We start from the raw sequence: 22,260 nt of genomic DNA, 5'->3' as shown, positions 1-22,260 counted from the left end.
AAACTATTGTTGGGTGATTGTTGGGTGTGGGTTCTGTGAGCTTTGAGATGAGATCTCTCTGTGGAGTGTAACTTGGCCTTCTCTCTGTGCCTCATTGTGACCATGGAATCATCCATCTCTTCTTTTTTTCCTGGTTTTTTTTTTAGTGCTCTTTATATTTTAAGAAAATTTTATTAGGTATAAGTTGAATTGAGCATAGTTTAAAGTGTATTTGTTGCAGGTTATTCAAAATCTAAATGGTTTATGTCAGGATCTATTTTAGTTGGTCATACTGAAGAAATCACAATCCCTATTCCTTTTTATCTTCCAGAAGTTTCTCAACTCTTATAATTCACCAGCAAGAGCTTTTCCCAGGTTCCTTTGCATGCTTGGTAATATGGCTGTGACTTTAGGCAGTTTTTGTGTTTTTTAATGTGTCGATGACGACATCTTCTTTTCTGTGAGGAAATGATGCTAATACATAGGTTCAGTACCTCTCAAATCAGAAGTCTGGTCCTCTCACACTTCACCTTCTCTATGTGTGATGTCAGCTTTATGCTGATGACTTTAAGAGTGTGGATTCTGTTTAAAGCTATAACTTATTGTTTATTCATGTATGTACATAGACACACATAGTTCTGTGTGTGTGTGTGTGTCTGTCTGTCTGTCTGTTTTGAGGGTATGTGTGTGTGTGTCTGTGTTTTGAGGGTGTGTCTGTGTGTGTCTGTGTTTGTGTCTGTGTCTGTGTTTGTGTCTGTGTTTTGAGGGTATGTGTCTACAGGGGCCTGAAAAGGAATTGGATTATCTGGAGCCAAATTACAGACAGTTGTAAGCTGCCCAGTTTGGATGCTAAGATCTCAGGTTCTCTGGAAGAATGGCAGATGCTCTTACCTGCTGAGTCGTCTTTCCTGCCACAAATCTATATCCTTTAAGCATCTTATCTACATCACTCTTTTAACTGCCTGCTAGTAGTTATTCTATATTCAAATATCCCATATCCCCTTCAGACTGTCTCATCAACAGCCGGATGAATGAGTTAACAAATGATGATGTGGTAGCACAGTGTGATAGATACTACTCAGTAGTTAGAGGGAGTGGACAACATGGGTGCATCTCAGTGACCTGGGCTGGAGAGCTAGCTCAGCATAAGAAAGAACATCCTTGAGTCCTGCATCCTAGAGTCCTGCATCCTTGAGTTATGCATCCTTCTCTGTTATTTTCCTTTTTCATATTTTCATCAATGTTTTTATTAGGTATGCTACATACTCTACTTTCCCCTCTCTTATTGAAAGTAGATTTTTTCTATCACATATCTTGACTATGATCTCCTCTCTCTGCTGCTCCCAGCTCCTCCCCCCTCCCATCCAGATCCACTCCCTTTCTGTCTCAATAGAAAACAAATAGAATATAATATATTATAACATAAGAATATAATTTAGGGCTGGTGAGATGGCTCAGTGGGTAAGAGCACCTGACTGCTCTTCCGAAGGTCCAGAGTTCAAATCCCAGCAACCACATGGTGGCTCACAACCATCCGTAACGAGATCTGACTCCCTCTTCTGGAGTGTCTGAAGACAGCTACAGTGTACTTACATATAATAATAGATAAATCTTTTAAAAAAAAGAATATAATTTAATGTGATAAAAATCAAAACTGACACTTCAGAGTAGAACAAAACAAGCAGAAGGAAAAGAGCCCAAGAGAAGATGCAGAAACAGTGACCCACTGGTCTGCACCCTCAGGAACCCCATCAAAACAGTAAACTGGAAGCCATGATGTGTATATAAGGGACCTGTAGGGTAAAATTAGAGAAGAAAAATATGTAAGTAAAATAAAATGAAAAGAAAAACAGGAAAGAGGAAAGGCCAGCATGAGAGTGTAGCACAAGGAGCCTCCACAGACACCGTTGCGCTCTGTTTCCACGGCATGCACCGCTGGGCACACAGCCCACCACTAAGAGTGATTTCTTTTCCCTAGTGAGACTCCCTTGGAGGAAACTACATTCTTTTGCAGATGCTTATCAATTGGAGACAGCTTCTGGGCTAGGATGGAGACATGAGTCCATTTCTCCATTCTGCTCTAGGATGCCATCTGACACAGACTTGTGCAATCCTGTGCAAGTTGTCCCAGCCTCTGTTCGGTCACACGTGCATAGATCCTGTTGATTCAGGGAACTTTGTGTCCTTGGTGTCCTCTGTCTCCTCTGAATTACAGTCCTTCCCCCTCCGCCCCTGCTGAGGTGCCCTGATTTCTGATAGGAGGGATTTGATGGAGACATTAGGATCAGCCAATAGGGCTGATTGTCCAAGGTCTCTCACTTTCTGCATATAATGTCTGGCTGTGAGTCTCTGTATTTGTTCCCACTGCTGCAGGAGGGACCTTCTCAGTACATATTCTACTTTTAATTTGAGAGTTAATTTTTAAAATTCTTTCCAGGTCCAAAAATCTCATTATTTTACCGTAACCTAAATAGTTGGCTAGTTATAGAATTCTCTTTTGAAAGTGACTTTCCATCTGAGTTTTAGAATTGTTCCTTCATTGCCTTCCAGCATGTGATGTATGATGAAGTGTTCAGAATTATTTCCTTTGCATATTAGTCCCTGGAATTGCGGCTGTGCTCTTTCTTTCTGGTCTGATTGTTTGTTTTGGCGTTGTCATTGTTCATTCTTCCCATCTGCAAGGCGTTCATTATCCCGTGATATTTAGCATTTATAAGAGATGCCATGGGGTAGCAGACACCACTCTAGGCCCTGAGGATGCAACAGCAGACGGAATAGTCAGAGATCCTTCTTCCTTTAATTTAATCCTAGTGGAAAGGGTAAACGTTAAGAAACACATGGTATCTAATGACGTTGTAGATATAGGTAGGGACAGTAAAGGGTGGAACATGACAGAATCCTCTCACCGCCTGCACAGGTGAAAGGCAAGCAGAAGTCATGGCTGACAGAGTGAAGGGACAGCAGGTGCAAAGCCCAAGACAGGAGCAGCATGGAAAGAGAAGCAAAGGAGAGCGGGTGGCAGAAGACAGACTGGAGCCAGTGTGGGGTCTGGGGTCTTGAGGCCCGAAGGCTTGGTAAAGACTCTGACATGGTCTGGTGGAGTCCTTGGACCTAGGTTTCAAATAATCACATTGGTGGAACTATGGAGTAGTGGATGTAAGTTTAGCAAGCGTGGGATGCAGTGAGACCCACAGGAGGCTTTCAGTGGGCCAGGAAAGATACAGTGCCTTTGACTGGGTGGCAGCAGTGGCAAATGGTGAAATTCAAAATATATTTTGAAGGGAGAATCGCAAGATTTGTTGATGGACTGGATATAATGTGAAAGGGAAAAGGTAGAGGTTGGGTCCCAAGGTCCGAGGCCTGAGCAGCTTGAGCACCGTGAGGTATGGATAACCTCGGGACTGTTTGGAGTACCAGGGCTGAGTTGTGGTAGACAGACGGATGGAGTGTGAGGTGTTGTTGGTGACAAATGAAGTTGTCAGGAAGCACATGTGGAGTGCACAGAGAAATGGGGCTGGAGCAGTGTTCTGGCAGGAGTGTTTTGGGATCTGTGCTCTAGGGCATTTCCTTTGCTTAGAAGTAAGAGGATCGGAAGAGCAGCAATGAGGTGACATCCAGAAGAGTTAGTGTCCTCTAAAACCAAAGGAAAAATCTTGAGAAACTGGAGTTGTGGCGGTTGGTGATGTAAATAGAGTAAATACCGGAATTTACCACTGGGCTTAGGGTGGTGGCTGTCACATGCAGTGGTACCTGAGGCCCCTTCACTCTGCCAGCCATTTCTTCTGACCTCACTGATTCTGCTCTCCTGTCAGAATACCTGCACAGGCATCCTCTACTCCCATCGAAAGGATTCTGTCATGTTCCACCCTTTACTGTCCCTACCTATATCTACAACGTCATTAGATACCATGTGCTTCTTAACGTTTACCCTTCCCACTAGGATTAAATTAAAGGAAGAAGGATCTCTGACTATTCCGTCCGCTGCTGCATCCTCAGGGCCTAGAGCGGTGTCTGCTACCCCATGGCATCTCTTATAAATATTAAATATAACTGAATAATGAATGTCTGTGCAGATGGGATGAATGAATAATGACAAAGCATGACTTCTTGAAAAAGGTACATCCTATAACGTCATAATTTCCATCTTGTACGAAGAGCTCATACATAAATTTAACAGAAAGTGTTACTACCTCAAAATTTAAACACATTGAAAGAGAGTTTAAGACTCATTTCGAAGGTAGGTGAAAAGTATTCTCTTTAAGCATTTATGATTAACATTTTCCTAACTGGATCTCTCCATTTTTTTAATAGCGCTTTCTGCATCTTGCAAATCTAGAATGTTCACCAAACATTGAAATGTTCCTTTGCCAAGCTTTTGTACCAACCTGCACAGAGCAAATTCATGTAGTTCCACCCTGTCGGAAATTGTGTGAGAAAATAGTTTCTGATTGCAAAAAAATAATGGACACTTTTGGCATCCGATGGCCTGAAGAACTTGAATGTAACAGGTAAGTGATTCTTTCCAGTGAGAATGAAAACTACAAATACTAAAGACAAATGGCACTTTAGTATTGTTAGCGCGTCACCGTACGACTCACCCTGTTTGACTGGTGGTATTTGCTGCACCCTCATAGGTAGGAACGGTGGGGGTGAGCACCGTAGACTTCTGGTTAGTCATACGAGAACGTACTGGTGCCTACATTGGGGTGGGGGGTGGTCAAGAGGATTGACTGTTGAGCTAAAGAATGGAAGATAAGACTGAGTTACTTAGATGATGGAGAGGGGACAAACACTGCAGGCAAAAAGAACAACTTGCCCAGATACCTTCTAATATGAGTGAGCTCTGCCTGTGAGAAACTTAGCAAGGTGGGGGGCATGCCTACATCTCAGTGCTCAGGAGGCTGTGTTAGGCAGGTCAAGAGCTCAAGGCCACTCTAGGCTGTAGCGTGAGACCTCGCCTCAAAAAGAAAATAGAACAAAACAGCAAGGCAGTGTACCTATAGCAGCATGCGTAAGAAAAGCTGTGGTGCAAGCAGCGGTCAGGCCCGTCAGCTCCATCTAGCATGACTTCCTGCTCAGAGCAGTGAGCTCACAGGTGTGTGAAGGTGGGAATGGCCTCTGTGTAGAACAGGGCACTCATACTACTGTCTCATGAGGGTTGTTGAAAAGCTCTCCATGGCAGTTTGTCTCAGGACTCCAGGCCACCTCCATTTTCTAGCTTTGCTGAGGAGGAAGTGAGGGAAGATACAGAACTCACCTCAACAGCCTCTGAGTTTGTTTGTCAAGATGTCAATCATTTGGTCCCAATTGAACTAATAAGGAAAATGGGAAATGAATGTATGTCCAGAACAGAGGGAGGGACCCAGTGGTGAGGAAGCATCGGGTGGGCCACTCTGGGGGAGCCTTCACTTTTACTAAAGTGGTGGGGCGAAGAATAGGAGACAGACAGTGGAGTTTGTCTGTGGTTGGGGTCGCACTGCACAAGTATAGTAAGGAATAAAGGAGCAAGGACTGACTAAGAACTTCTAGGATCAAGGGAACGGCAGGCGTACAGAAGGCAGAGGAGACAGTCCCTAGAAGTTGTCTGAGGAGAACACAGGAGCCCAAGCGCAAGTGTAGCTAGTAGAGGATGGAGGTCAGGATGGCTCAGAGTAGGAGGATCATGTGGTCACCAAGGCGCCTAAAGGAATCCTATTGGGACTAGCTGGCGTCTGCACTGCATCCTGCTGAGTCTGTACATTTGAGAAGTGACAGGCGTGTAGAGTGTGTAGAGGCGCTAACCCTTCAGGTAATGTGGGTGATCCTGAGGGTCTAGTGGACACTCTGGTCTGTTGAACCATGTGGCCGCAGTGGTGGGATACTTGGGCCTGTATATTTGGGAAGCAGATATTTGGGTTTATCTGTGGTTGAAGTTCAGATGGATACAGTGCCAAGATAATATGAGGGGCTGGAGAGATGGCTTGCGGTGGACTTAGGTTCAATTCCCAGTGCCCACATGTCAGCTCACAACCACCCATTAGTCCAATTCCAGGAAATCTGATGCTCTCTTTTAGCCTGCAATGTTACCAGGCATGCACAGGATATACATACAAACATTGAGACAAAATACTCATGCTCATAAAGTAAATAATAAAAAGGAAGAAGAGTAGGATGAAAGAAAACTGAGAAGGAGGTTGTCTCAGCATTAATTTAGTCTGCGACTGTTTTAAGTGGATGAGGACTGAGGTGGAAAAATTAAAGAATTGTCATGTAGAAATGGGATGTCCCAGTGAGGTATAAAAAAGCATTGCAGATGGTTTCTGATAAGCACACTGTAAAATCCGAGCTTACAGACCAGGGGCAGGATACCTGAGTTGATTCCTATGTCATAACTAGAGACAGCCATCGTGGCTAGGGGTTATGACTGGGGAAGAGAGCTAAGCAGCCAGAGTTTACTGATATGTCCACAGTATGCTCAGATCACTGAGAATGGCAGCTGAGGGAACAGTGGGACACTTGAGTCTGTACCCACTCACTGTGTTCTTACTGTGTGTCTCTCCTGTCATACACATCAAAGATGCCACAGAAAAGAATTCCTATCATCAGGGGTCTTACAGCTTAGTGGCAGGAAAATGAAATCAGTAAATTCTAGGTGTTCTTGACGGTAACATCTGTGGGCAAGATGTTTGCTCTTGGTGGGATTGTGTCAAAGCAGGAGGGGTCATGACTCCCAGAAACATGCACTGGTCCCTAAGCTGACATTTCCCCCCTTTTTGGAGTTATACTCTGTAAAGTTGGATTTTGTTGAGAACAAACATTGTTTTCTTACACCAAGTCAAATTTGTTTTGTGTTGGAACTACTTGATCCATTGCCATAGGAAGTGGAATCTCCATTTTAAAAGAAATGATATAAACCCAAATCAAACCATTTCTCACGTCTGTAAAGCAGACAAACACCTCTTTTTAAACTCTATTTTATTACTACAAATATTCTAACTTCTCCCTAGATGTAAAAACAGTCTTCACAGTTTGATGGCATCTTATTTTGCAAATACAAAAGCAATCGAGTCTCTGACTAGAGCCCCGGTCCTGGCCTGCTGAAGGATTTGGCAGCTACACAGGCAGCTTCTGTTTACTTTGGGACTCTGGAACAATGGCACACCTTAGGCTCTCAGACCCCAGGATGGTGCCTCTGCCCTGCCAAGTGCCTTAGCTTTGGAACAAGCAGAAAAGCAACCCAGTTCTTGGTGGAAGCAGGTTCCCCAGCTTGTCAAGGCCCAGGCACACATTTTATGCCAGAACTGTACAGTAAAGTCGTGGCTCTGGGCACTCTCTTGAGAGTTTGTCAGTGCCTCTTCTAACTCTGCACCTCTCTCCCCGTCCTTTCTTGCTCGCCTGCCTTTCCCTGCAGCACAGCCTACTTACCACAGTGCAAGGGTCCTGGGATCTGATTTGTCTTGCTCTTTCTCTCCCTTATTTTCATAGCCACCCTTTCTTTATGTGCCTGTCCTGTTTTCAAGAAGACACACTTTGGATCTGACACACTTTGGAGCTGGAGAGATGGCTCAGTGGTTGTGACATGTAGTACTCTTACAGAGGGCTGAGGTTTCGTTCTCAGCATCCACACCGGGCGGCTCACATCTGCCTGTAATTCACACCAGTATTACTGTAATATTTGGGCAGGGTAAAATTGTCTTTATTATATATAAGAATCTCAGGAATACACTTTTTTCACCTCAGTTATTCTGTCTGGCCCTTTCTATGACAGTGAATAAATGCGATTAATATGATTAATATTTTGTAGGTTTGACCAATTGCCGTTATAGTTCATAGTAAAAAAAATAGGATTTTGAAAGCCAGGTATGGTGGTGCATACATGTAATCTTAGCACTAAGGATGCTAAGGTGGGAGGATCCCAAGTTGGAGGACAGCCTGAGGTATGAATCAGGTTTGGGCCAGCCTGGTCTACATAGTGACACACCGGAGAGGGTCTTAAGCACCGTAAACTTATAAATGGTCTTCATCAAGTCATTGAACTTTGCACTTTAATTATTTTGTTTCCTATTCTCTAGACATTAGGGACTTAGAATTTTAAATATTTTGTTTATATAGTGAAACTTCACACAGTAATTTGGGGAAGCCTAGTTTTTTGGTTTTGTTTTTTGTATTTTATCTCTAGGCTGAGGAAAGTATTCTCTGTAGAGTTCACACATTCTGTTAGACGCTTAACTACCATCCACACATGGAGTAATGTGTGGTAAATTGAAAATGCCCCTCTCCTAAGTCTGGAAAATCTATAGAAACTCCTAGTACATTCTGAGCCATCAGCAAGACTGTTGGTTATTCCTTTTTAAAAATTCATTATGGCAGGTGGTGTGTGCATGTTGCAGCACACGTGTGACGGTCAGGGGACAGCTTGTAGGTGTCGGCTCTCTCCTTCCACCATGAGGAGCCTAGACAGCAAACTTAGATTGTTAGGTTTGGCAGCAAGCGCTTTTACCTGCTGAGCCATTGCTGGCCCCTTGTGTTCTAAAGTAGAAAACTACGTGAGCATCCTTCACCGAAGAACTGTCAGCACTCACACATTGACCTGCTATCGTACAGTCGGTGAAATGGATGCAGCTGACTGACACCTGTTAAGACTAGACTGAAAAACTAGTGTTATCCGTAGAAAGAAATTAATGGCATGATGTCATTTATATAAAGTTCAGAGCCTGTGAAACTACTATATAAGGTTGTGACTAGTAAATAATATAGTAAAATACCTTTCAATGCTTGAGGAGAATAAAAACCAAATTTCTGGCAATTAACGCTTCTGAGAAGAGAGAAAATAGAAGAAGATGGGAAAGAAGCCGTGACCGTCCATACTGCTGCACTGCTTTATTTAAAGGTCCTAAGCAGAAATGGACCATGTTACCGTTTTTAACCAAAGCCAAAAGATTGTGAGTTTTCGTTTTACAGGAATATATTTCTATCTTTCTGTCTTTGGAGGCAGGGTCTATATAGCTCTCGCTAACCTTGAACTAACTATGTAGACCAGGCTGGTCTCCAGCTCACAGAGATCAGCCTGCCTCTGCCTCCCAAGTGCTGGGATCAAGGTGTGTGGTACTAAGGTCAGCTCTTACTCCTCCTCCCTCCCTCCCTCCCTCCCTCCCTCCCTCCCTCCCTCCCTCCCTCCCTCCCTTTTCTTCCTCCCTTTTCTTCCTTTTTCTCTCTCATGAGCTGATGCTTCATAAACAGCACAGTTTCCAGTCAGTCTCTAATGTTCACCCAGCCCAAGAGGTGTCTCCTCAGCCTTGCATGTATGTCTCCCATCAGCTGTGAAGCAGCAAAGTCATGTTTTATACTTGGAAACATAGGATAAAATAAAGTGGGGAGTAGATCTGAGAGGAGTGAAGGGAAGGGGGAATATTATCAAAATACATTGTATGCATGTGTGAAATCCTCGAAGAATTAATGAAAATATTTTTTAAAAATGTAAAAAGTGCTGCCGTGACATTGCATTTTTGTAAACTTTACAGATTGCCACACTGTGATGGCACTGTTCCTGTAACTTCTCATCCACACACAGAGCTTTTTGGTCCACAGAAGAAATCAGATCAAGTCCCAAGAGACATTGGATTTTGGTGTCCAAAGCACCTTAGGACTTCCGGGGACCAAGGCTATAGGTTTCTGGGAATTGAACAGTGTGCCCCTCCGTGCCCCAATATGTATTTTAAAAGTGATGAACTAGACTTTGCCAAAAGTTTCATAGGAATAGTTTCAATATTTTGTCTTTGTGCAACTCTGTTCACGTTCCTTACATTTTTAATTGACGTTAGAAGATTCAGATACCCAGAGAGACCAATTATCTATTACTCTGTCTGCTACAGCATTGTCTCTCTCATGTACTTCGTGGGGTTTTTGCTGGGCAATAGCACGGCTTGTAATAAGGCAGACGAGAAGCTGGAGCTCGGGGACACCGTTGTCCTGGGGTCAAAGAATAAGGCTTGCAGTGTGGTATTTATGTTTCTGTATTTTTTCACAATGGCTGGCACCGTGTGGTGGGTGATTCTCACCATTACGTGGTTCTTAGCTGCCGGGAGAAAATGGAGTTGCGAAGCTATTGAACAAAAAGCGGTGTGGTTCCATGCCGTTGCCTGGGGGGCGCCCGGGTTCCTGACCGTCATGCTGCTCGCTATGAACAAGGTTGAAGGAGACAACATTAGTGGCGTTTGTTTCGTTGGCCTGTATGACCTGGACGCCTCTCGCTACTTCGTCCTTTTGCCTCTGTGCCTCTGCGTATTTGTTGGGCTGTCTCTCCTCTTAGCCGGCATCATCTCCTTAAATCATGTCCGACAAGTCATACAGCATGATGGCCGGAACCAAGAGAAGCTAAAGAAGTTCATGATTCGCATCGGAGTCTTCAGTGGCCTGTATCTCGTGCCCTTGGTGACACTTCTTGGTTGCTATGTCTATGAGCTAGTGAACAGGATCACCTGGGAGATGACGTGGTTCTCTGATCATTGTCACCAGTACCGCATCCCGTGCCCTTACCAGGTAGGTGCTAGCATTGGAATATGCCACTCTTTACCTTCATGTTTCTGGAAGTGCACTTGTCATGGTCATAAAAGTAGACTTCAGTTAAGGAGAGCTATCAGACACAGGGAGTAAGCCCCGGTGTCGTAGCCAGGCTGGGGACTGGCCCAGGAGTGCTTTCTTCAAGCAGTAGCTCTGTTACAATACAGCAAGTCTCCTGTAAATATTTCAAACATTAAAGTGAAAATAACAATTAAGTCGGTTTATGAAAAGCAGACTATGAAGAATAGGCCTCATCATAAAAAAAGAAAAAGTATCTACTGAATTGGAGTGGGTTTTTTTTCCACCACTTTGGTTAGTAGGAAACCCCTATGTTTGGGCTTAACCTTTTGTGCAGTGTGTGTATCTAAAAATAGACTTTGCCTTTTGCCCAGCCCATCCTGCCATTCTTAACTGAGAAGAACACGCAATAGAAAGTACGTTCCCTGTGTCTGAGGCTGAGGATTACTATAAGGGGCTGGGTTTTTAGATTAAAAATTGTAAATTCCTGAAATATTTAATTTGTTATAGAATTTCAGTTGAATTTTTAAATGAAAATTTGGGGATTAAAAAAAATACATTTTAGCAGTATGCATTGTGCCTATATACTTAGGAGGCCAAGGGAGAGGATTGTTGAGTTTAAAGTCAGCCTGGGAATGTAGCAAGACCCTGTCTCAAGTAAATTAATTAATTAAAGTAAACAGATTTTATCTGGATGGAAATGCAGCTGAGTGGCAGAACAGTAGCATGGCAGGGTGTGCACCTGACAGCTTTCCTTTCTGCGCCCTCTCCCTCTGCCTACCCTCCCTCCCTCTCCCTCCCTTCCTCTTTCCCTCCTTCCCTCCCTCTCCCTCTGCCTACCCTCCCTCCCTCTCCCTTCCTTCCTCTTTCCCTCCTTCCCTCCCTCTCCCTCTGCCTACCCTCCCTCCCTCTCCCCCCCTCTCCCTCTGCCTACCCTCCCTCCCTCTGCCCCCCCTCTCCCTCTGCCTACCCTCCCTATTTCTTTTTTTTTTTAGCTCTTCCTGAAGAATCACTTTAAGTGATATAGAGCTGAACACTGCAACATTATTAGCAGTTGGAATTACGTGGGAACTAACCTAAATATGTTTAACTAGGGGCTAGTTGAGTAAGTTAGAACTCACAAAGAAACAAACCTCCAAGCAAAGCTTGCTCTGTGCTGATGTGGGTGGGGTTCCCAGGGGTAGTAGTTACAAAAAGCTGTGCAATGTGTGTAATACGGTTACATTTGAACACTTACAATAATGTTTGAAAATATTGGTATTTAATACATATATTAAGACTAGCATGCTTTAAACAAAAGTGTGACTTTACTTTTTATCAAATTTGTATACTTTCACATCTTACTAATACTTGTTTTGTGGTAGCCAATCAAAATTTAATATCATGTGCATTAATGAGAAAGATTATAAAATATGAGTTTAACTGTTTTTTATGTTTTAATTTTTACTTTTTGTGCATGTAAGTGTTTGCAAGCATGTGTATATATACATCACGTGTAAGCTTTGTACCACAAAGTACAGACAGTTCTTCTAAACTGGAGTTATAGACAGCTGTGATCCACGGTGTAGGTTCTAGGAACTGAACGTGGATTCTCTGCAAGAGCAGCAACTGCTCTTACTTAACTGCTGAGTCATCTTTGTAACCCCTAAACATATTTAAATGTAGACTATAGTGAGGAAAAATAAGTAAATACTCACAGAGTAATATTTTCGCAGTTCTGAGAGGCCAGTCTACCAATAGGAAAGAGCAATAGATCATGCCAAGGTTCTGAAAACACTCATAAGTATTTTTTTCTGTTAACAGCCATATTTTGATACACATGGAAGTTTCGTGTTCAGAACTTCATAAAAATGTATTGAACTTAAAATTGTTGTTCATATTACTTATTTCAAACCTTTTGCAATAAACAGACTAAAAATGTATAATTTGTTCAAGCTTTACTTTGACAATGCAGATTTTTCTTTATATTTTAAGTATGTTAGTATTTGTTTTGTTTTTGTAGGCAAATCCAAAAGCTCGACCAGAATTGGCTTTATTTATGATAAAATATCTGATGACATTAATTGTTGGTATCTCTGCGGTCTTCTGGGTTGGAAGCAAAAAGACGTGCACAGAATGGGCCGGGTTCTTTAAGCGAAACCGCAAGCGAGAGTAAGAGCTGACTGGTTATATTATGATTGCTGTAAAGTAAACAGATCAAAGTGCTAATGCTTCACCTAGAATGATGACAGTTCAAACCAATGAAACATTCTGTAATGTCAATTCATGTTTATGAGTAAATAGTTCATTTTGATTATATATAGTGTGTATAATGTGCTGTGTGTGTATACACACACACACACACACATATATATATATATACATACATACATATTAATTTTCAATTGATTTGACTACTGAACACAAATTTCATAGCTATAGCTGGACAAGCAGAACCTACTTTTAGCCCCATACTTGGTAACCAGAGGGCAAGGCAGGAGGTGAGGCTTACCTGGATAGCAAGACCCTGCCTCTAAAATACTTTAGTTCAGAACTGTATGCCTTACTTACTCTGTGTACAGCTCATATCTGTGTTCCCATATAACTTTACTATAACTTGTCAACTTGAATGTTAGGAAAAAAAAAAAAAACAGAGGCCATTGCTTATTCTGACTGTGTCCCTCCCTCTGGTTTACCGTATAGTTAGCAATTTCTATGATACAAATATAGTCAGCCCCAGAATGCTGGTGTGTGCTTCATTTCCTTCAAAACTTTGAGTTTTGGCCATTTAATTTCTTACAAGTGTGCTGCTTCTGTTAGTGAAAGCAAAGTAGGTGCTTGCACAAAAGACTTCACTGTAGAGGAATCTCAGATTTCATAGATAATGCGAACCATACAGAACATCTCACTAATCAAAGTGGACTTAGGGCAAAGGTTGTGTCTGTAGCACCTAAGATGTACTGAGCAAATTCTCTCCCTGGGTCTCTCGCAGCCCCATCAGTGAGAGCCGACGAGTGCTGCAAGAATCCTGTGAGTTCTTCCTGAAGCACAACTCTAAAGTGAAGCACAAGAAGAAGCATGGCAAACCAGGGGCTCATAAGCTGAAGGTCATTTCCAAGTCCATGGGAACTAGCACAGGAGCGACCACAAATCATGGCACCTCTGCCATAGCAATCGCTGACCATGATTACTTAGGGCAAGAAACTTCAACAGAAGTCCAGACCTCCCCAGAAGCATCCGTCAAAGAGGGAAGAGCAGACCGAGCAAACACTCCCAGCGTCAAAGATCGGGACCGTGGGGAACCCGCAGGGCCCAGCTCCAAGCTCTCTGGGGACCGCAATGGCAGGGAAAGCCGAGCGGACGGCCAGACGGAGAGAAGCAATGGATCAGAAGGGGCTCCAAGTGAAGGAAGGTGAGGTCGGCCGGCTTTGAGGGAGAGCGTTACTCATCTTTTCCTGGCACATACCTTATCTGGACCAGAAGCATGTTATGATGAGTTACCTATACTTCTAATCTAAGGAAGTTTGGTTTCAACTGCTAATGTGCTACCTAATAGTTTAATGCTTAGTTTTGAGTAGAATTTTAATATATGACATACAAGTTGGAAAGTGATGTTTGTTTCTTAATAGTTGTTAGTGATGTTTGACACTTAGGTAAATATTTAAAATGCATCTGGAATACAGGACAAACTGTCACCATACAGCCTAGCTGAGTGTGGTGGTACATGCCTGGAATCCCAGCACTGGGGAGCTGGAGTTAGGAGGCTCATGGATTTGAGGCAAGTTCAAGGCCAACCTCAACTCTAAAAATTGCAAGAAAAGAAACAACTCAAGGAAATGAAACAGTGTGTTACGTCATTCTGTCTAAATGAGATATTTTATACAAGGATAACTAAATGTTCTTAGTTTCTGAACATGAAAGAGTACTGTGAATTTTTTCCCAATGGTCAAAAAATATCAAAAGCTTGGGCTTTTTTGTTTGTTTGTTTGTTTGTTTTCTCAGAATGTTGACAGCTAACGGTAGCAAGTTCCCAAGGTTTTACTACCCAGCCCTTTCAGAACACAGGGCTGAGTACACTGTGTCCCATGACGCCTCCACACACCCAGCTGGAACTAGCCAGATGCTTTCATCCTCACTGGATTTGAGCTGAGGTCTTGGTCATCTTTTTGTTCCTGGTCCTGAGTGTCCTGGAACTAGCTCTGTAGACCAACCAGGCTGGCCTCAAATTCAGAAATCCACTTGCCTCTGCCTTCCCTATGCTGGCATTGAAGGTGTGTGCTACCATGCCCAGCAATATAGTCCTAAACTCTTAATGCATCTTGACACTGATGGGGGTCTCAGTCACCGGGCAGCAGGAACCTGCCTCAGTAATTGTGTCCCCTGTGAGACACAGTGCTCAGCCATCCGGGAATAGCACTTGGTAAAGCGTGTGAAGTCAGTCGGGTTGTGGTTTGAAGTGCTACCCAGGAGCTGCCGTGGGTTATCCCCTGCTAGGGCTGCTTGGGGTGAATGCACAGGGTTAGAAGGATAACTAACATCCGGTCTGTGTTTCTGCTGTGCACATAAACACTCGTGTTTTCTAGGGTAAGTCCAAAGAGCAGTGCTCCTGAGACTGGCCTGACAGACTGCAGCACTTCACAGGCCGCCAGTTCTCCAGAACCAACCAGCCTCAAAGGCTCCACATCTCTGCCTGTTCACTCAGCTTCCAGAGCTAGGAAAGAGCAGGGTGCTGGCAGCCATTCCGACGCTTGAAGAAAACTGTCTCGTTCCCCCAGAAGCACATGTATGTCACACTGGAGATGACCAATGGATTTGTCTTATAAAGGCCACTGTTGAGCTGGGAGAGTAGCCCAGTGGTACAGCGCCCACCTGGAATACTTGAGAACCTGGGGTCGTCTCCCAGCACTGCAAAAAGAAAATTCACTGTTACAGTCTTCCTTGCACTTAAACCAGCTTTGTCTACTGTTTTTTTTGGATTGGCTTTTATTTTTGTTGCTGTTATTTTTGTTGTTTGTTTGTTTGTTTGTTTGTTTGTTTGAGACAAGGTTTCTTTGCTAGCCCTGACTGTCCTGAAACTCCCTCTGTAGACCTGGCTGGCCTCTGTAGATCTGCCTGCCTCTGCCTCCCGAGTGCTGGGAATAATGGTGTGGTCACCACCGCCCGGCCTTTTGTCTATTTTTAAACTGGAAAGAAACAACAGCCCAGATTTCAAAAATAATATAATGCATTTATACCTGAAAAAACAACCAGGAGTGTCCAGTTAATAATACTTTTTAAATGTGGGGGTGGGAAGGGCATTAGAGGAGTCTTCCTTCTATTGAAGATTCTTTCATTAAAGTATTTTAAGATATGCTCTTTCACTCTTTATATAAATCCAAGATTTTTCTTTGCTGAAGTATTTTAAACTTTTGTACCTTTATATGTAGATATGTATTTGAAAATATGCTTATGTGTATTTGAACTTTTTGAAAATCCTAGAAAATTGAATCAAATATTTTTATGATATTTTTCTACTATTTTAGCTACTTTGCAACTGTGATAGCTGTTACACTGGATTTTTAAAAACCTTGTACAGCAGCCTCTTTACAGTAAAAAGAGTGGATGTCACACTGAAAGGTTTGTAAGAAGTGGTCACAGCCACCCCTACCTTCCCCGAAAGGAGGAACTTGGTGGCAGTGTCCCTCCCTGATTGGACTGTCCCTTTCTTTCTGCATGTTATAAATCAGCAGGTCAGATGGTGTGTTTTTTACAAATTAGGCCAAGCTATCGATTCCCCTTTTAAGTGTTGAATTAGGATTGAACTATGGCCATTTGTAGTTGCTCGTGCCTGTTTTTATTTTAGTATTTTATTTCCGAGACAGGGCCTCACTGTGTGGCGCTCCTCGGCTGTCTGGTGTTCAGTCTGTCCCAGACAGGTCACAGATCTCCCCCTCTGCAGCTCACTCATCTCTCCCAAGCCACCACACTCAGCTTTTATCTCTTTTAAAAATTTAAACTTAAAAAAATGTTTTTGGAATAGAACAAACACATTGTGTTGTATCTTTCTTAGACGCTATGCAAAATTCCTATCTGCATCTAAGCCTGCAAAAGAAAATGTGTGAAGGACAGAGTCAGAGTTGGGCAGGGAGAGCGTAGTGCAGCAGGTGCAGCGTGAAGACACTGAAGGTGCTAAGACAGCGTCTCAGTGCTGGTCCTCCTTAAGGATTATCTCGCCAGCGAGGTTTTCTTGGATCCTTTGATCCCATTGGAGCTCTGTTAAAGTTTAAAATGAAAATTATCATGTACTGTATGGGAAATGTAAATACTAACTTTTCCACATATGTAAACTTCAGACACAAGAAATTTTTTTGTGTGTTCTTTTCATCAATAAAATTTTCTTTGAATGAAAGATTGTATTGCGTGCTAGATATATACTGACCCGAGAGTACTGACCCGAGAGTACTGACCCGAGAAACAGTGTAACCTTTTCTAGGTTGATAAAGGCATACGTCAGAAGCTTCCTTTTAGCTGAGGTAGGAGAAGACAATGAAGACACTTGCATATTGTCACAGTTTCTTCCCAAAGTGTAGTTTTATAGCCATATTGCCTACAGTGTGTTGGAGCCCATGGGAGGCCTGCTAGATTAGGCGAAGCAAGCCAGCGTCCTTGGATCTGCTCCCAACAGTGGATTGGATCATTTAACCAAACCTTCTCAGTGAAGCAGTCTTGCTTTCCACATACTAAACAGCTAATAAAGGGAGGACTTGTCAGGTAGGACTCGGGGTCAGAGGAATTCCTGTCACCAAGCCCAGGGTTTGCTGCTTGTCTTGTCTGTATCCATTTGCTACAGAGTGTTGCAGAGAAGTGGACAGTGTTATGGAAGGAGTCTCAGAGTGAAGTTAGGTAAGCAGGAGAAAGGGACCGATACCTTCCATAAATTTAGAATTGTGACCTCAACCACCTGAAAACCACCGTGCTTCATGCTATCTATGTGGGACAGAGAAAGCCCAGACTCTGGCCCAGGGTTAGGACAGTTCTGGGTTAGGACAGTTCTGGGTTAGGAGCCTCACAGTGGAAAGCAAATGAAAGTCTTTTAGAGAAAGAGGGTTACTGTTTATGCCCTCTAAATTTGTTTCAAGACAGGTTTGCTGGCCTAAGCCAGCCTACATTTTACTGTGTACTCTTGACCAACCTCTGGGTTGATCGCTGTCCTTCCTCCACCTGAGTGCTGGGATTACAGGACCACACCACCATGCTTGGCCATCCACAAGCCCTAGGGGCTGGAGAGACAGTTCAGCAGTTAAGAGCACTTATTACAGGGACCTGAGTTCAATTTCTAGTATCCACAATCATCCTTGACTCCAGTCCCAGGGGGTCTGATGCCATATTCTGTCCTCTGTGGGCACCAGATACACAGGTGGTACACAGACATACATACAAGCAAAACACTAATACACATAAAATACATACATGTATAATTTTTAAAAAATAGTGTATCAGACCAGGCATGAAGGAAGCACATGGTTTTAATCACAAAAGTCAAAAGCAGAGATGGGCAGATCTCTGAGTTCAAGTCCAGTCTAGTCTACACAGTGAGTTCCAGGACAGCCAAGGCTATGAACAGAGACCCTGTCTAAAAAGGGTGGGGGAGAAGAGGGTCTATCATTGGTGTCCAGGAGTCACTCCACAACCCACACAAACACTGATCTTAATCAGACAGGGATCGTTTACTGAGCATGTGCCTGGGAACTGATCAGTCAGGGCTGCAGACCAGACTCAGGACTTTACTACGACCCTGAGGCCAGGATCCTGCGGAGCTTTTAACCTGAAATCCACAAACGCCTGTGCCAAATTATTCCACCAATCAGGATTTAGGCATAGGGGACTTCCTCAGGAAAATGTCTTTGTTGTACTCTCAACCTGTCCCCATTGGTTGAGATTCACCTGCGGTGGGGCCTTGCCTTGCCTAGCATTCACGTCTTAACTTGCAAATCAAAATGTCACTCACTTTTGTGTACTTGTCGCTTTCTTCCAAGTATGGTGTAAATTCCCAGGGAGGTCTTAGGAACTTAAAACTTTACCCGGGGCTGGTGAGATGGCTCAGTGGGTAAGAGCACCCGACTGCTCTTCCGAAGGTCCAGAGTTCAAATCCCAGCAACCACATGGTGGCTCACAACCATCCACAACGAGATCTGGCGCCCTCTTCTGGAGTGTCTGAAGACAGCTACAGTGTACTTACATATAATAAATAAATAAATAAATAAATAAATAAATAGTATCCTACTTGAAGGGTCATTATGCATATATTAAAAAAAAAAACTTTACCCGACCCCTATGGTACATGTGCCTATGTTGGGTTCCATCCCAGGGGCTGCTTATAGTGGCGACAACCATAAAAGCCCATACATAAGGGACAGGAGGCACTGCTGGGCAGTGGTTTCTGCTCCAAACTTATTGTGGCTAGCTATTCAAAGTCACTCTAACTGAGCTCTATCATGACTGGATTCCAAGAACACCAAAGCACAGAACATAATGGAGTATGCAATCAACTTGGACATAAGAAAGCTTCCTTGTAACAGCATAAAATGGCAGACTAGACAGGCAGCAGTTATCCAGGACTTAACATATTCTATAATAAATTAGTCATGATTGACCAAAATAAATCCATTTTAAAAATCATGATCTGTTACAGGTCTTTTTCCCAAAATCTAGTATATGGGTATAAAGTGTTACTAAATGTGGTTCTCTATAAATACTAGAGAACATTAAACTAGCTACCATGACTAATGAGCCTCCAAGCCTTACAAGTATTACAAACATTCACCTGACAGGCAGAGGTGTTCTTGAGATTATTCTGCCCTTTATCAGTCCAGTCATGGCTGCATCATCCTTCCCCTGGAGGAAGGCTACACAGGCAAACGTGATCCACATCCCCACCACTATTCCACTTGCCATAATGTGGGAACAAATCCATACCAGGAGGGGCTGAGAGATGTGTTCAAGACGCATGCTTGTCCGGGAGAAGAAACAGGTTTGGTGAGCCACCAGCAAACATTTCATGTGCCTCTGATGAGTTTGATGAATCTACTAATGTTCTGCCCGAGAGGCATTGCCGGTGTGGCTGCTGTATCACGTGTACATCAGTAGGTGGCAGAGAGAAAAAGGGCTCTATGTGTATTTAGTGTTCTGACCTATGTACATCTGAATGATGAATAGCCTAACATTTCCTTCAAAAAGAAAACCTAAGACGACCACCAGTCCAGCATCAGGGGGCCCAGACAGGAGCTAGCCTGAGATAACCTGGCCATGCAGGTCCATAATACAAGAGAAGGGCATAGCACTCCTGAGACTACGCCTGAGATGACCCCAGACACTGAGAGACCCCAGGTGCCACTAAGAGGAGCAAGTGGTGGAAAAATGGAAGAGAAAGAGCAACAGGAGGAGGTGGGCATAAAGAAGAGAGAGAGAAATGGGGGCTAAAGGGTAGTGAGGAACAGCTTGATATGAGCCAGTGATGTCACCTGTGACCATGGTGGCATCCTGGCCTGCACTGCCACAGAGCCAGGTCTGGGTCTATGGCCCTGCAGCAGAAGAGATCTGTTACCACCCAAGGCCAAGCAGACATCTCCGATCTGGGCTGCTGCTCAGAGACACACTGTGACACACTACAACTTCCTCAGAGACACACTGTGACACACTACAACTTCCTCAGAGACACACTGTGACACACTACAACTTCCTCAGAGACACACTGTGACACACTACAACTTCCACAAGGGGATTTTTTTCTCTGTTGTGGGGAGGTTGCAAGGGTGGCGGGTGGGTATGAGAGGAGGGAGAAGTGAGCGGGATTGGGGTATATGATGTGAAATTCACAAAGAACCAAATAAAAAGTTTGAAAAAGCCTATTACTGTGATGGCATCCATTAATTCTTCAATAGCCTTCCTTTATCACAATATATCACTTGATATATGACTGAATTTTAATATTATCAATTTATTTTAAGCAAAAAATTTGTTTATACTTTTCCTTATTCTTGGCTTAGTACTTAGAAAACTTGAATTTTAAAGACATTCATTTTGAATACTTTGGAGAAACCGCAAATGTATTTAATTTGAAACAAAACAGGTGTGTTTTTTGAAATCACTCTAATTCAAAAACGGACCAGTAACTTAGAAAGAAGTGACATTAATTTCTACAAGACTTACATAGCATAAGAGTACAGGTTAGTCTTCCAGAGGACCCTGGCTTGATTCCCAGAACCCACATGATGACATACAACCATCCCAGAGGAAATGTGGCACCCTTTAGATCTCCACAGTCACCAGGGAAATGCATGATGCACAGAGATACATGCAGACAAAATACCCCTATGCAACAAATAAATAAACAAGCAAATAAAATTAAAAGGTATTACATAGCATTTTAATTAAAGAAATTTGACTTAAAATAATATGGCCATTGTATTTACATTTACAGCAATGAAGCTTGCAGGAACAATGTACAACTGTACTCAAAAGCATCCAAGAGGTGATGAAGTAGTCTCTGAAATCCTCAACAGAATTACACAGAATATAATGACATCTCAAGGACCCAGAGCACCCATGGGGACCCATAACTGTTACACTACTCATGGATTTGAAGAAATCTTGGCTAAACTTTCCAGATAAAACCAGACCAAAACCAGTTTGGAATTTCCAGCCATCATCAAAGTCAATTTTCCTGCTGCCTTAGCTCAGCTGCTGGGTGTGTCCACTAGCTGCCTCCTGAAAGCTCGGCATTGCCATGGCAACAGGTGGTGGACACACCCACCAGGAAATGAAAGATGTAATTTGTAATAATCACACGGAGCCCTGCTGCTTCCTTTCTGCTTGGAAAGCAAAATCTTTAATAGTTCATGGCCCACAGTCGAAGTTAAAGACTTGTGATTCCAGATGGCAAAGGTCTTAGCAGCGGCCGTTGTGATCGTTCATGTGCAGAGAAATCCAACTTCTATCAACTTTCAACAGCAGCGTGTCCAGAAAGAGAACGAGGAAAGGTCTAAAGGCTAATTGAAATGAGCAGACTATGCGCCCAGAGCTGGCTGGCAGTGGGAAGGAATCATTACAGTGAACACTGTTCGTGGGAATCATGGCTGCGGGCAGAAAGGCCTGCTGGGGCAACTGCAAAGGCATGGAGATGTGTGCTGGTAAGTGCTCAGTGAGGACAGAGAGAGATTGCTGAGAAGGCTAAAATTTGGAGCCAAATCTGAGGTTTGTATTTTCCATCCCCAGAAGAAAAATAGACTGGAAAATACTTCAAAGAAAAAATTTCTAAGTTGCTACCACAAAAGAAGGTAATGGTGAACCTATTTAAAGTTTTGATTAAAATGTCCTTTTAAAGGTTTTCCAAGTGAATTATTTTGCAAACATACACTACTGATGTGTGCACGACTTATGTATTCCCTAGTTATTTTTTACTTACACTTAGTTTTAAAATAATTATGTGAAGATTCTATTAAACCCCATGCACACCCATAAAATCTAAGCCTATTATTATACTAGTACATATAATGTATTTATTTAAATTTTTGTTGTTTTTTTAAGATAAAATCTCAAAAAAAGAAAAAAAAATGCTGGGCAGTGGTGGTGCATGCCTTTAATCCCAGCACTTGGGAGGCAGAGGCAGGTGGATTTCTGAGTTTGAGGCCAGCCTGGTCTACACAGTAAGTTCCAGGACAGCCAGGGCTACACAGAGAAACCCTGTCTCGAAAAACCAGCAAAAAT

At 43.1% G+C, this 22,260-nt stretch overlaps 1 protein-coding gene and 1 non-coding gene across 4 annotated transcripts in view; both read left to right on the top strand.

Moving 5' to 3' along the window:
- Fzd6 (frizzled class receptor 6) overlaps positions 1-16,897 on the top strand; it is a 32,284-nt gene extending 15,387 nt beyond the window's left edge. For all 3 annotated transcript variants that reach the window (XM_021183642.2, XM_021183643.3, XM_029470102.2), the window contains exons 3-7: positions 4,291-4,487; positions 9,480-10,497; positions 12,539-12,687; positions 13,508-13,927; positions 15,099-16,897. In XM_021183642.2, the coding sequence (XP_021039301.1) occupies positions 4,291-4,487; positions 9,480-10,497; positions 12,539-12,687; positions 13,508-13,927; positions 15,099-15,267 (1,953 nt within the window). In that variant the 3' untranslated portion in view covers positions 15,268-16,897. The remainder of the gene's footprint in view (positions 1-4,290; positions 4,488-9,479; positions 10,498-12,538; positions 12,688-13,507; positions 13,928-15,098) is intronic.
- Positions 16,898-19,588: 2,691 nt separating this feature from the next.
- On the top strand, positions 19,589-19,719 carry LOC115029481 (small nucleolar RNA SNORA17). Its single transcript, XR_003835055.1, has one exon. It is a non-coding gene; the product is annotated as a small nucleolar RNA SNORA17 (small nucleolar RNA).
- The last annotated feature ends 2,541 nt before the right edge of the window (positions 19,720-22,260 follow it).

This window comes from Mus caroli, unplaced genomic scaffold (assembly GCF_978045245.1).
Source record: "Mus caroli unplaced genomic scaffold, Mus_caroli_1 scaffold_16, whole genome shotgun sequence".
In the NCBI taxonomy this organism is placed as follows: domain Eukaryota; kingdom Metazoa; phylum Chordata; class Mammalia; order Rodentia; family Muridae; genus Mus; species Mus caroli.
The sequence above is the reverse complement of the archived record's forward strand: the minus strand, read 5'-3'. Positions and strand labels throughout refer to the sequence as shown.